At 40.2% G+C, this 14,180-nt stretch overlaps 1 protein-coding gene across 8 annotated transcripts in view; it reads left to right on the forward strand.

The window, feature by feature from the left end:
• The window catches only part of PAM (peptidylglycine alpha-amidating monooxygenase), a 314,671-nt gene that overhangs the window by 189,860 nt on the left and 110,631 nt on the right, over window positions 1-14,180 (forward strand). For all 8 annotated transcript variants that reach the window (XM_055565583.1, XM_055565617.1, XM_055565573.1 and 5 more), the window contains exon 6: window positions 2,111-2,198. In XM_055565583.1, coding sequence (XP_055421558.1) covers window positions 2,111-2,198 — 88 coding nt within the window. The remainder of the gene's footprint in view (window positions 1-2,110; window positions 2,199-14,180) is intronic.

Here is a 14,180-nt window from a genome sequence, read left to right on the forward strand (position 1 = left end):
AGTACACACACTGCATTACTATAAGAAAAAACACAGTTAGGGGCTCCTGCACAGCTCCTAAGAGCTCAGACCTTTCCCTAAAACTATCCTGAACCCCTCTGGTGCTTTTGTCTATCCCCATGGCTTCAGGGCTCAGTTTTTGAGTGGTTTCGAAACATGTAATTCTCTGACCTCTTCCTTGAATAAGAGACATGTAATCCCAATCTTCTCCTGGATCATTCCACCTGAATTTTTAGCTGAGACCTCGTACTCACATTTTCATTTAACAGTATAATCCTTGATAAAACGCATGTGGCCGTGGTGGTTTATTACCAGAATTTCCAGAATGACTCAGTCATAAGGAAAGCTGTTCATATAATCCACCCATAACCAAAGAATCTAAGGGGACTGGAAACCATGTCATCATCTACATCGATTCTGAAAAAGCAGAGCAGTCAGCCTCTTGTTTGACAACCCATCATAGACTGGCATAGGCATAGATATTGAAAAAAAACAAACAGTGGGAGGTAGGTTTAGTCAGACTAAAGAGTTATAGTAACGCAGAGAATGATAGAAATCATTTGACAAAAATTAGTATAAAATAACAAATTGCATCATATACCAAAATAAGTATAAGGTAAGTAAAAGACAAAGGCCAGTTATTCCCCAAGGTTTTTAAAATTTGCCTCCTTCGAGGACCGATCCCCTGGGAGAATTCTGGAAGGGAGGAAGGAAACCCTGCACTCAGCTTGAGAGTGAGCCTACGGGGGTGGAATCCCTCTTCCGTTTCTCTTGTTAATTTAGGCTTGGTGGTGGTATGATTTTCTGTGGTTCGTGTGAACTGTTGTAATTTCTAATTGCTTCTTTCCTTCCGCAGTATACTCAGTCTCCTAGACTTGCTGCATTCTTTGGTAGTAGGAAACGCAGCCTCAGGTTACCTCAAGTCCATCTCCTTGCTGTCCTGTCTCGGTTGTCTTTTTAGATAGTGGTGTGAGAAGATGTGATTTTTAGACTTTAAATTCTTGTTTCCAGGGCAGTGAATGAAAGGCTCTGTATTTCCCATGGAAGCCGTGAGTCAGGGTGGCTCATGGTGGGCACCTTGCGTTTCCTGACCAAACACACAGTGCATGCCATTGTGCTCTCGTTGATGCAGAGCAACTCTTATTTTATAAATATGCATGTCTCAGATACACGGTTCCGCAGTCAGTGGTATTTTATTAATTTCATAAGATAGAGAAAAAGAGCTAGAAGATGCAGCTTTGCACGCACCCAAGAGTGTTCAGCATTTGTATCTGTAAAGATGACTTGAAAACTGCCCACTAGGGCAGCATTTTGAATGTGGATGAAAGGAGATAAGCCAACCCCAAACCAGGAAAGAGCTCATGCTGGGCACTGATCATACTAAATAACTTATCCCTGATTCCTCTGTGTTAGCTCTGAGCTGACTTGTTTATTTTAATGGCCTTCAACCGCTGTTCTTGGGACAAGATGAGACATAGCACTGTGTCATTTTCAGTACACGATGCTTTAACAAGTGCACGGTGTTCATTCTGGACATTTTTATTCTTCTGTATTTTTGGAAAGATATACTTTGCCACTTTTCTTTTCTAGTAACTTGTTTCTCCATGTCACAATCCGGTGACTATTGTTATTTTAAGAGGGTCATAAATTTGTGTTATGAATCCTTTTCCTCATGCTTTGACCGCTCACTGTTTCAGTGCGGTGTGTGCAGTGTTGAGTGGTACTCAGAACTTTACCAAAATCTGCAAGGAAATATGCTGTGAATATGCAGCCTGGAGCTTTCATTTTGTACCCACATGATGTCTCATCACTTTAAAAGAGAGCTTTAGTAAGTGCGTGTGGGTATATCTGTTTTCTCTTTTGTTTTCTCTTTTGTTTTCTTGTTTTCTCTTTTGTTAACTAATAGTTTACTATCCTACTAGATTAAATTATTCAATCATGTTCATCTTAAGGAGTAAATAATGTATATAACCAGAGCATTCTATCATAAGAGCATCAAAACATCTGTATTAGACAGCTTTTCAAAATATTGAATGCTGGGGTCTCTTGTGACACTTGTACACAGAAGTATAACTTATATTCAGGATCATGTATCATTTTCTCTTAACAGTTGACTTCAAACCCCGTGCCAGCATGGATACTGTCCATCATATGTTACTGTTTGGATGCAATATGCCAGCGTCCACTGGAAATTACTGGTAAGGGATGGATGGGTTCATAGTACAAAGGGGTGGAGAAAATGTATTTTTTGTTAGGACAAAGTGCATCTTTGCAAATATTTTACAGCTGATTAATAAATAGGCAGAATATTTCTTTTTTAGAAGAGTTGTTCCTTTGCATCTCATGGTTATCATGGTTTGATTTTCACAGTTGTTCATTCTGCTGTGGCATAGCCCTCAGTCTTTGTCACTGACTTAATGAATATATGCTCATTGTCAGAGATAATGTGTCAAGGTGGAGACAGCTTGTAGAGAAAGACTGAAACCAAGATGATGGATACCCTGATGTTTATTTTTTTAAGTTCATGATTCAACCCAAAGAGTACCATGGATCTGTTCGTTGAGTCCTCTTATCCCATATGCTGTGCTAGTTGGCCTGTATACACCATTTAAAATGAAAATGAAAATTTTGTGTGTCTCTTCAAGCAAGTATTACCCTGCTTCAGAGATGAGGAGTCTGAAGCTCAAAGAGTCAATGACTTGCGCAAGGTAACACGGCTGGCTGGATTCACACCAGGACTGAACCCTGGGTTGTCTGGTTCCAAATCCAAAGTTATTTCTGTTTTACCACACTGCCTCCCATTTATTCAAGTAACTGTTGCAGTTTTAGAATCTATTTTAATCACTGCGGTGAATCTTAATATCATGTCATGAACAATCAATAAGCATCTATTAAATGTCTGTTATATGCCAACACTGCAGCAGGTGCTGGGGGATGTTCTCAGATAAACAGATATATTTTCCACCCCCAGAAACTTACAGCATAATTGTGGTGAAATCTTCCCTTTCATTTTATCCTCTGGGAGTTCATGAAGATCAGTGATCTTTGAAAATAGCCATGCATTTTTAGCCTCATATTTTGCACCTCTAGCCGGAATCACTGTTGCATATTTAGCAGACCAGAGTGACTGGTGCGTCCTGCTTTGCGTTTGGAAAGGGACCGCTCTGTGCTCCTGTCCCTGCATAGTCACAGAGACTGATAGACCTTTCTCTGCGCACCCTAATAGTCATCAGGCTGGTTCAAGGCACGCAGCAGCTGCTTTCTAGCCACTTTTATAATAAACAATTGTAATATGTGTTTGGAACTGTTAAAAGCACAGGGCAATTAGTGGAAATCTCCCTGGACCAAGTACCATCAAAGCGTTTGTTAATAGGCTTAAGTTATTTGAGGAAAGGAGTGTATCACGTAGAAAGCCAGCTCACAGGACTGGGTGTGTGGAAAAATGGAGTCAGCAAATCATAGTTAATACCCTGTGACATCAACATTCCAGATTTTGCTCTTTAGTAAATTTTTGTAAATAAAATCCTGGGGATTAAAAGATTATTCTGTGACAGCTTTTCCTGAATCTTGTTCAGCAAATCACATATTGTGGTTTTTATGTTTTAAAAATATTTCTTGTGAAATGAGTGATATTTACCTTTGAATTAGAATTAGTGAAAATAGCTAGAGGATATGTAAGTTTTTAAAATCTGCTTTAGCTTCACCGTAATTCAAGGGAATGAGTGAAAAAATAAAATAGCACTGAAATGTTATCATGGCTTTAATTATTAAGAAAAAGTATATAAAATGAACGAAGCCTGGTTCACCATTTTCATGTTTAGGGAATATCAAAAGAAACATATTATTTTGACTCTTTTAAAATATTAATATCCTTAAATGTACTATTTTGAAATTAAGTTTATAAAATATATTTTCCAAAAGACTTCCAGGTTGGGGAAAAAAATTCAAATAAAAATGTATGTGAAAGTGAAAACAGCCATTTTGAGATAAGTAATTGCTGTAGTATTTTTTTGTTTGTTTTTTTTTGCTAAAATTATTACTTGAAAGGCATTATATAGAGTAAATGTGTAATGAACTATCTAGATTCCGTTGGGAAATGATTTATTCCATGTGGGCTGGCCTTGATTTTTTCACTGTAGCAAGGGACTGACACTAGATCATTTACAGAACTCCTCTGTGCTCTAAACTTTCATAATTCTATGAATATAAATTGCATGCAAATACTGAGTCAGATTGGAAAGGCATCATTATCAGGAGTTGGAGACATGAATGGGTCATACCGGTTGACTCATCTCAAGCAGGCAGGCCACTGTGTTTTGCCATTGAGTTGCATCACTGAGTAATTAGAATTCTTAACCACATTATACCCACATGGTTTCAAATGGACTTTTAAAATCTGTCTTGCAGCCCATATTCCCTGTGAATCTCTAGGTTAGTTATAATTGACTTTCTAACCATATACCATGGACAATAATTGATGCTTTTAGCCAGCTCAAAGTGTGCATCTAGCATTTAAAAGTAGGATTTTTTTTTTCACTTCATAAATGTAGGATCTGTTCAATATGCAAGCTAGGAAATGTACACTAAGTAAAACTGTTTAGTGACTCTGGCTTTCACAGTCTGGCCTTATTCTCCATTTAAAAATGAGGTAGACTTTTTATCCCCCAATATTTGGCAAAATCCATGCATCTTTTGGGCTTCCCTGGTTACTCAGATGGTAAAGAATCTGCCTGCAATGCAGGACACCCCCGGTTTGACCCCTGAGTTGGGAAAATCCCCTGGAGAAGGGAATGGCAACCCACTCCAGTATTTTTGCCTGGAGAATCCCATGGTCAGAAGAGTCTGGCGGGCTACAGTCCGTGAGGTCGAAAAGAATCGGACATGGCTGAGCGACTAACACTACCATTTAGCGCATTAGAGCTCACAGCTGGGCCTTTCAGTTGCTTCACAGAAACATCTCCTACACCCTACCCCTGATGCCCCTCAGGCTCAGACAGTCAGCAGATATTTTCCAACTGCTTAGCTTCTTATCCTCCCACCTGAATTATAATTCTAATAACAAAAATCTATCAGTGGCAAAAGCCTTGCATTGTTTTTCTACATTGTCTGAGTCATGGAATTTATCACACTCATTTTACAGTTGCAAATCTATTCTTCAGTTGCTCCAAGATATAGACAGTACTTAAATGAAGATTCCCAAGCTTTCACATATATTTTTGGTTATGATACCAGCAGTGGTTTTTTTAAATTTTATTTTAATTGGAGGCTAATTACTTTACAATATTGTATTGGTTTTGCCATACATCAACATGAATCTGCCATGGGTGTACACGTGTTCCCAATCCTGAACCCCCCTCCCATCTCCCTCCCCATACCATCCCTCTGGGTCATCCCAGTGGGATGATTTGGGAGAATGGCATTGAAACGTGTATAATACCTTATAAGAAACGAATCACCAGTCCAGGTTCGATGCAGGATACAGGATGCTTGGGGCTGGTGCACTGGGATGATTCCAGCAGTGGTTTTGATGTGTAAGAATATCAAGAACTCATTCACACTCTGAGGAAATCATTTTGAGAATACAAAACTGTTTTATTGAAAGAAGATACAGTGAAGAGGATATTTAATACCATGATGAGATTAAAAATCTGCCTTTTAAGGCAAGACAAGGAAAATGTAAACGATTATTTTCTCTGCCCTCTGGTCTCCCCCCTCCACTCTAGTGTGCGGTGTGCATCTGACTGTGTAGTAATCAGACCTCCCCAGTTGAAATTGGGATTAAAATACCTGGTCAGGGATAAAGACCAGTTTTTCTTCTCCTGGCAGCTGTCATGTACTTTAGAAAATAACTTTCCTTTCTCAGTCCCATCAGGGCTCACGATGACCCACAACCCACCGTATACCTGCAGACATCTTTGATGAGCTTTATGTCCAATGCCAATATATCATTTCCCTTAAAGACAGAGATTGGTATAGAACTCATGGTCAGACAATCTGGGAGATGCTGGGGCTATACCTAACAGAAATCCTGAAATACTTACGAACCTTATCTATGTCACTAGCAATATTATTTGTGTTCTGCCTGTTTTACAAGGTAATTGTTCATTACCCTTCCAGATATGTGCCTGAGCCTCAGATAAAATTAATGATGATTAGGCGACTTGAAACCATTCATCAAATATATAGACCTGTGAGATCAATGATTGTAGTAGTGTCAACTCTAGATATGGGAAGAGTGACAAGAGAAAACCGTCCCTGGACTGCAACAGACTAGGAAGACAGATGGGCCAGAGGCGCTCTACTGTGGGTTACAGGCTGAGCCCCAGTAATAGCACATCGAGAAAATGTTTTCAAGAAAATGTTTCCTGTTATCAAGAAAATGTTTTCCTGGTCTGGGAATGAGCATTCTGAGCATCATGGGACAAACCAGTCACAGAATGCCTTCCAAATCTTGGTGCAAACTGGGCCTGAAAAAGAAGGGCTTGTAAAATAAAGAATATTGCCCACCATCCAGTTCTACGGGAATCAAGTCATTGGCCATTGCAGTCACTCCCCTGCAGTACACCCTGAAAGGAATTCAGGCTGAAGGTCAGGATGTAGCCCCTTGTGCTCTGGGAAAACTGGCACAACTGGCCCTCAGATAGACATTTTTTGAGGGGGCGGGTGGCTAGATTTTTATGACTCAGTTTCTTGCATCCTCCCATACTTAGAAAAGCATGTACAGCATTAACTAAGATGTCTGTTCCTCAAGACTAGCAGCAACCTTGTCCTGAGTTAGGTGCTTGGTTGCACACACTCCCTGCACCAAAAGCACATATGTACTGACCTCCCCACCTACCATTCCCAGACAGTTCTCAGAGACTGCTTCCTGGGTTATAAACCTCAGTTTGGCTCCAAGAAAATTTTCCATTGATTTCTTAGGGTCACTACTTTTTCAACTTGTAAAAATAATTTATTTTTACTGCTTGGGAAAAATATTTTGTTCCATTTAGATTGGTTAATTTCATTAATTTAAAAATTTGTTTCTTTATTCTGTCACATATAAAATTACATAAAGAGAAAAAATGTGAAAAGGAGTGCTAGGATTGAGTCCAACTGGAGGGGTTATAGCAAAAATTAGTGTTTTACACAGTGTCTTAGACCACCTTCTTTTACCTTGAGCCCTGTTAAACTGTTTAATTTCATCATGGTTCTAAATTTAATAAAGAACTCCAGTTTTTCTATTATATTTCTTTAAGTTTTATGCATTACATTTCTCTTTATTTTAAGTTTATTTTTAATTGGAAGATAATTGCTTTACATTGTTGTATTCAGGCTTCCCTGGTGGCTCAGATGGTAAAGAATCTGCCTGCCATGCAGGAGACCTGGGTTTGATCCCTGGGTTAAGATTCCCTGGAAAAAGGAATGGTTACCCACTCTAGTATTCTTGCCTGGAGAATTCCGTGGACAGAGAAGCTTGGTGGGCCACAGTCTGTGGGGTTGCAAAGAGTCAGACACGACTAAGTGACTAACACTTTCACTTTTCTTTAGGGTTAGGATGAATTGAGAGAGGAACACTGAAATATGTGCATTACCATATGTAAAATAGATAGCTAATAGGAAGTTGCTGATAACACAGGGAGTTCAGCCTGGTGCTCTATGATACCCTAGAGGTGTGGGGTGGGGGGAGAGGTGAAAGGGAGGTTCAAAGAGGGAGGGGACAAATGTATATTTATGGCTGATTCACACTGTTGTATGGTGGATTCCCTGTGATTCGTTTTTTTTGTTGATACCCAAAACATCAAGTTTGGATTTCCTCTTTTCTGTTTGTTAGCTAGGATTTCCCCCTGTTTTCACGCTAGTGTTTTATTTTCACTGCCAGCAAGTTGGCAAATAGGTGTGTGTGTAAGAGAGTAAACATCTTCCCCCTGAAATTATGAAGTCATAATTCACCCCCTGTCTTCAGGCAGCACTTTTAATATGAAGGCGAAGAGCCATTCTGATGATGTTTCACTGTGGTGCTGCCCTCCTTTGCTCTCTGTAATTGCCTCTTTCTACTGTTCATTAAAATATATTTACAGTTGTATTAAGTTTACGTGAAAACAGTAGACACAGCATGAAGCAGTTTTCATTACGTAGTCATTTTAATTTTGAATTTTTTTTTCTCTTCTGCACATATTCCAGTCTTTTGTGTCTCATTCCAAATTAGCAGCTCACACTGGTAATGTGTCTAGTTAATTATATGCATGTGCATTTAAATTGCATACATTGATGTGAACCTTTTAATATACTGTGGGGTGGTCCCTTTATAGTTAGGGTGGGCCTGGTGCTCAATTGTAAATTAACATACCTCTTGAGGATGCACATAACCAGCTGATGGAAAAGCAGCCGCTCTGCTGGCCCATGGCAGGAAGGCAGCAGTACCTGTCAGACGGAACTCTCATCCCTTCCTTCCTAGACTTTTAAAGGAGGAGACAGCTGCATCTAGGGACCAAGGAGGAGTAATGGCACCAGGATTGGAGCAGGCAGAGCAAGAGCTCGATTTGCTGGCTTAAGTCAAAGTGTAGCAGTTTGTACTTGCAGGCTTAAGTCAAAGTGTAGCGATTCCAAGTTCCCCAGATTTTTTGGCTGATTTGGAGCCATAACTGAGCAGATACTGTCTGGAGCTTTTCAGTTCAGTTCAGTCGCTCAGTTGTGTCCGACTCTTTGCGACCCCATGAATTGCAGCATGCCAGCCCTCCCTGTCCATCACCAACTCCTGGAGTTCACCCAAGCTCATGCCCATCAAGTCCATGATGCCATCCAACCATCTCATCCTCTCTCGTCCCCTTCTCCTCCTGCCCCTAATCCCTCCCAGCATCAGTCTTTTCCAGTGAGTCAACTCTTCGCCTGAGGTAGCCAAAGTACTGGAGTTTCAGCTTTAGCATCAGTCCTTCCAAAGAACACCCAGGGCTGATCTCCTTTAGAATGGACTGGTTGGATGTCCTTGCAGTCCAAGGGACTCTCAAGAGTCTTCTCCAACACCACAGTTCAAAAGCTTCAATTCTTCAGCGCTCAGCTTTCTTCACAGTCCAACTTTCACATCCATACATGACCACTGGAAAAAACCATAGCCTTGACTAGACAGATCTTTCTTGTCAAAGTAATGTCTCTGCTTTTGAATGTGCTATCTAGGTTGGTCATAACTTTTCTTCCAAGGAGTCTGGGGCTTTTCAAGGTCAGTAAATGAAAATGAGGTCAGAAAATGAGGTGCTGAAAACTAGGGAGTTTAGATATTAAAAGATGTATTCCCACTCTCCATGAAAATATGGTAAATTTTAGATCTTGGAAATTCTATGTATCTGGATTGCCATCTAGTCAAAGCCATGGTTTTTCCAGGAGTCATGTATGGATGTGTGAGTTGGACTGTAAAGAAAGCTGAGCACTGAAGAATTGATGCTTTCAAACTGTGGTGTTGGAGAAGACTCTTGAGAGTCCCTTGGACAGAAAGGAGATCCAACCTGTCCATCGTAAAGGAAGTCAGTCTGGAATATTCATTGGACAGGTTGATGCTGAAACTGAAACTCCAGTACTTTGGCCACCTGATGCGAAGAGCTGACTCAATTGAAAAGACCCTGGTGCTGGGAAAGATTGAACAGGTGAGGAGAAGGGGATGACAGAGGATGAGATGGTTGGATGGCGTCACCGACTCAATGGACATGAGTTGGAGTAAGCTCTGGGAGTTCATGATGGACAGGGAAGCCTGGCGTGCTGCAGTCCATGGGGTCGCAAAGAGTCGGACCCCATGACTGAGCAACTGAACTGAACTGATTCAATGAATACATTTCTTTATTCTATTTTTACTCTAATAGTCATTTAAAAAAAAATAATAAGTGGTTAGCTACATGAGTTTCATACTTTGAAAATCATAATGTTTTTTTCATATTATTATTTTGGCATTTAGAATAATTTTGGAGCATGTTCTGTTTGTAATGTGAGGTTGTATCGTCATACACTTTCTGTTCTGCTGAGCACAGGGCTGGCGTGTTGCAGTAATCCATGGGGTCGCAAAGAGCCAGACATGACTGAGCAACTGAACTGAATTCAACTGAGCACAGGACTTAGGGCTCAAGACAGTTTGTGACTGCAGATCCCAAGTGTGTTCACAATATTGGGCGATTAAAGTAAATGGGCTTCTTCTGCATTGTGCCTTGTACTTTGACATGATCATCTATGTTGAATTAAAATGATTGTTTTCAGTCTTAGGAATTAACATTGAATTTGAAAACTCTTTCTAATGACGCTTATGACCAGCTACACTTTACAAATCTAAGGATGTTTCTACAGGTTGTTGAATCTTTTTTGGAAAGAAGAATTCCGGCTGGTTAAATGAGGCTGTTTCCAGCTGTTCTAACTTGGACTCATTCTCAAGCTGAAGCGGCAGTGCTTTACCATCCTATGAAGCTTTAGCTTAAATTCCTTTCAACTGCTTCTATTTATTAACCACCTGCTGTGTTTTTTTTTAATGCCACTGTCTCCACAGGGTTACAGATGCTGATGAGGGGAGAAAGAAAAGTAGCTAAAACACAAATATACATATAGAGAAGCCTGTATGTGAGACACCCTGCTTGGTTACTCATTTAAATGACTGGTTTCTTTTTTAGGGGGATGTTACTTCCCAGATAAGTATGCAGCTTCGTTGCCTCCCTTATGATGATAATGATTTTTTGGTTGAGGGTGGTATTTGCATATGCTGACATTAGGCACCCTCTCCACATCCTAGCTACCTGTCATCTATAGGCTATACAGCAAGATTCTCCAGGTGTCTCTTGCAGCCTCTCTTTGTTTCTTCTGCCATAGTGAAGCTTCTGAAGTTTAACTTACATAATATATTGTCAGTATAAATAAAAATAACAATCTTCAAAATCTTTGCCATCCTTGTTCTAAGCACTATAAAATGTGTCTTTGATTGTAGCAGCAAAGTTAGACATAAATTGCTGCTGCTCCTGCTGCTAAGTCACTTCAGTCGTGTCCGACTCTGTGCGACCCCATAGACGGCAGCCCACCAGGCTCCCCCGTCCCTGGAATTCTCCAGGCAAGAACACTGGAGTGGGTTGCCATTTCCTTCTCCAGTGCATGAAAGTGAAAAGTGAAAGTGAAGTCGCTCTGTCGTGTCCAACTCTTCGCGACCTCATGGACTGCAGCCCACCAGGCTCCTCCGTCCATGGGATCTTCCAGGCAGGAGTACTGGAGTGGGTTGCCATTGCCTTCTCCAGACATAAGTTAGTGCTAAGCTAAAATTAATTTTATCCATTTTCCTTTTCTACTTTAAGATTGTAATAGATTCATGTTATATTGCATATCCGAATAGTATAAAGAATCTTCATTAAAATATAGTTGGCATCTTGCTCTAAGTTCTAGTCACCAATGATCATATTCCTCGGCTACCTTTTAGGTGCCTGTATTAGAGGTGTTGATAGGAGTTCCTTAGCAACTGGTCACTTCTTAGTGGACTAGTATCAGTTTTAATAAAATGGAATGGCATGGTTGTAACCATCTTGATAGTTTCAACAGAAACTAACATTACGTGGTTTTAAACATTATTATGTTTTCACAAGATGATTGTTTATAGTCACTAGGATAGCAGTGTTATGTTGTTGTTCAGCCGCTTAGTTGTGTCTGACTCTTTGTGACCCTCCATGGCCTGCAGCACGCCAGGCTTCCTTGTCTTTCCCTATCTCCTGGAGCTTGCTCAAATTCATGTCCATTGAGTCAGTGATGTCTTCCAACCATCTCATCCTCTGTCATCCCCTTCTCCTCCTGCCCTCAGTCTTTCCCAAGATCAGGGTCTTTTCCAATGAGTCAGCTACTTCGGCTCTCCATCAGGTAGCCAAAGTATTGGAGCTTCAGCCTCAACATCAGTCCCTCCAATGGATACTCAGGATTGATTTTCTTCAGGATAGACTGGTTCGATCTCCTTGCAGTCCAAGGGACTCTCAAGTGTCTTCTCCAACACCACAGTTCAAAAGCATCAATTCTTTGGTGCTCAGCCTTCTTTATGGTCCAACTCTCACATCCATACATGACTCCTGGAAAAAACCATAGCTTTGACTAGACAGACCTTTGTTGGCAGAGAGTAATGTCTCTGCTTTTAATATGCTGTCTAGGTTTGTTATAGCTTTTCTTCCAAGGAGCAAGCATCTTTTAATTTCATGGCTGCAGTCACCATCTGCAGTGATTTTGGAGTCCAAGAAAATAAAACACAGCACAGTAACATTTAATATAGAGCTGTAACTTTGAAATCAGAGCATCTTGGGTTCAAATCTCAATTCTACTACTTGCTAGATGTAATAAACATTGGTCTGTTTCCTCATCTATAAAATGGGGCTACTAATCCTGCCTGCTTGGCCAGCAGGAAGAGTAAGGGAGGGGGTGTAAGTAATATGGTTGGTTCAGTGCCTGGCACATAGAAGTACTTACAAAGTGGTAACTATTATCTTTATTCATTTACTAATATGATATTTGTTAACCACTCACTATGTATCAAGGGCATTCTTAGGCACTGAGAATTTGGTGTGAACACACTTCTGCTCTTGTAGACTGCCTCTCGGATCTGATGATGGAGAGGGGTAGTGTCAGAGTGGGGAGAGATGGTGATGCCTGGATATTATGGTGCTGTTTTTCAGACTGGTTCCTTTTAAATATCGCTTCTATTTAGCTTTTGCATTAAAATAAAAGTGTTAGTTGCTCAGTCGTGTCCAACTCTTTGCAACCCCATGGACCATAGCCTGCCAGGGTCCTCTGTCCATTGGATTCTCCAGGCAAGAATACTGGTCCTCTGTCCACGGAATTCTCTAGGCAAGAGTACTGGAGTGGGTTGCCATTTCCTTCTCCAGGGGGTCTTCCCATCCAAGGGTTGAATCCAGGTCTCCCTATTGCAGGCACATTCTTTACCTTCTGAGACTTATCCTTCCTATTGGGCTTCCCAGGTGGCGCTAGTGGTAAAGAACCCACCTGCCAGTGCAGGATAGGTAAGAGACTCCGGTTCAATCCCTGGGTCAGGAAGATCCCCCGGAGGAGGGCATGGCAACCATTCCAGTAATCTTGCCTGGAGAATCCCATAGACAGAGGAGCCCTGTGGCTACAGTCCATAGGGTCACAAACAGTCAGACACAATGAGCAGGCATGCAGGCATCCTTCTAATTACTATGTTAATGTATACCCTGCATTACCATCTGAGCCACCTGAGGAATTCCCATTGATGTATACCCATTGCACTAAAATTCACATAGGATTTGTCTAAATTGGGAAATATGTGCTGTGGGTTTATAAAGCAGTTGATGAAATTGAATTCCTGATTCATGCTGGATGCAGTTTTGAAAAGTAAGGACATACCATATATGTCATTGATTTTATAAGTGTTTCTTAAAGAAGCTTTCTAACTTTGGATTAATTTTCCTGTGATTCTCTTTAATACATAATACATTAAAATTGAAATTGAAGACCATACAGACTTAACTTTAGGGCATGACAATTTTGTTAAAAAATTTTTTTTTCAGACAAAGGTAGAAATGATTTATCAGTTCTGATTTTCCCTAAATAACCGTGGATTTTAACTAGCGTTTAACAGATAGAACCAGAGGAGTACTTTAACAGTCATTTGTGCTTTATTTGTATAATTCAAGATAACAGGCTAGCACTTTTTAGAGCTTGGCATAGTCTGGAAATATTCATGCCATCTAAATGGTTTCCCCATGGATTAGAGGTGAAAAGGTTCTACAGCAAAGATCCAAGAATCCAGAGTAGTTTTATTTTCAAATGTTAATTCTTATCATTTTTGCTATGAATACTAAAAAACCACCAGGGAGCTATGAGAATCTTTTCACAATTAATTGGTCTAATCTAGAGGAGCCTTTAGGAGAAGCCCCTAGAATTATAAGAATAAGAAACCTGGTCAATGAGGCCTGAAATTACAACAGCCATTGATCAAGGGTTACATTGCCTCCTAGCCTTAATACCCTTCTTCTTCTTAATAAGAATCGTAAAAATTCTCACTATTTTTATAGGACCCTTTTTGGAAAGTCCACATATGCAATACTATCTTTATCTTGGTCATTTTATTAATATGTAGAGAAAGTGTGATAAATTTATTAATATGTAGAGTAAGTGTGATAACTGTTTCCATTTAAAATGAGAAACATAAATTTGACCATGAAGAAGTG

This window comes from Bubalus kerabau, chromosome 1 (genome assembly GCF_029407905.1).
Source record: "Bubalus kerabau isolate K-KA32 ecotype Philippines breed swamp buffalo chromosome 1, PCC_UOA_SB_1v2, whole genome shotgun sequence".
In the NCBI taxonomy this organism is placed as follows: Eukaryota; Metazoa; Chordata; class Mammalia; order Artiodactyla; family Bovidae; genus Bubalus; species Bubalus kerabau.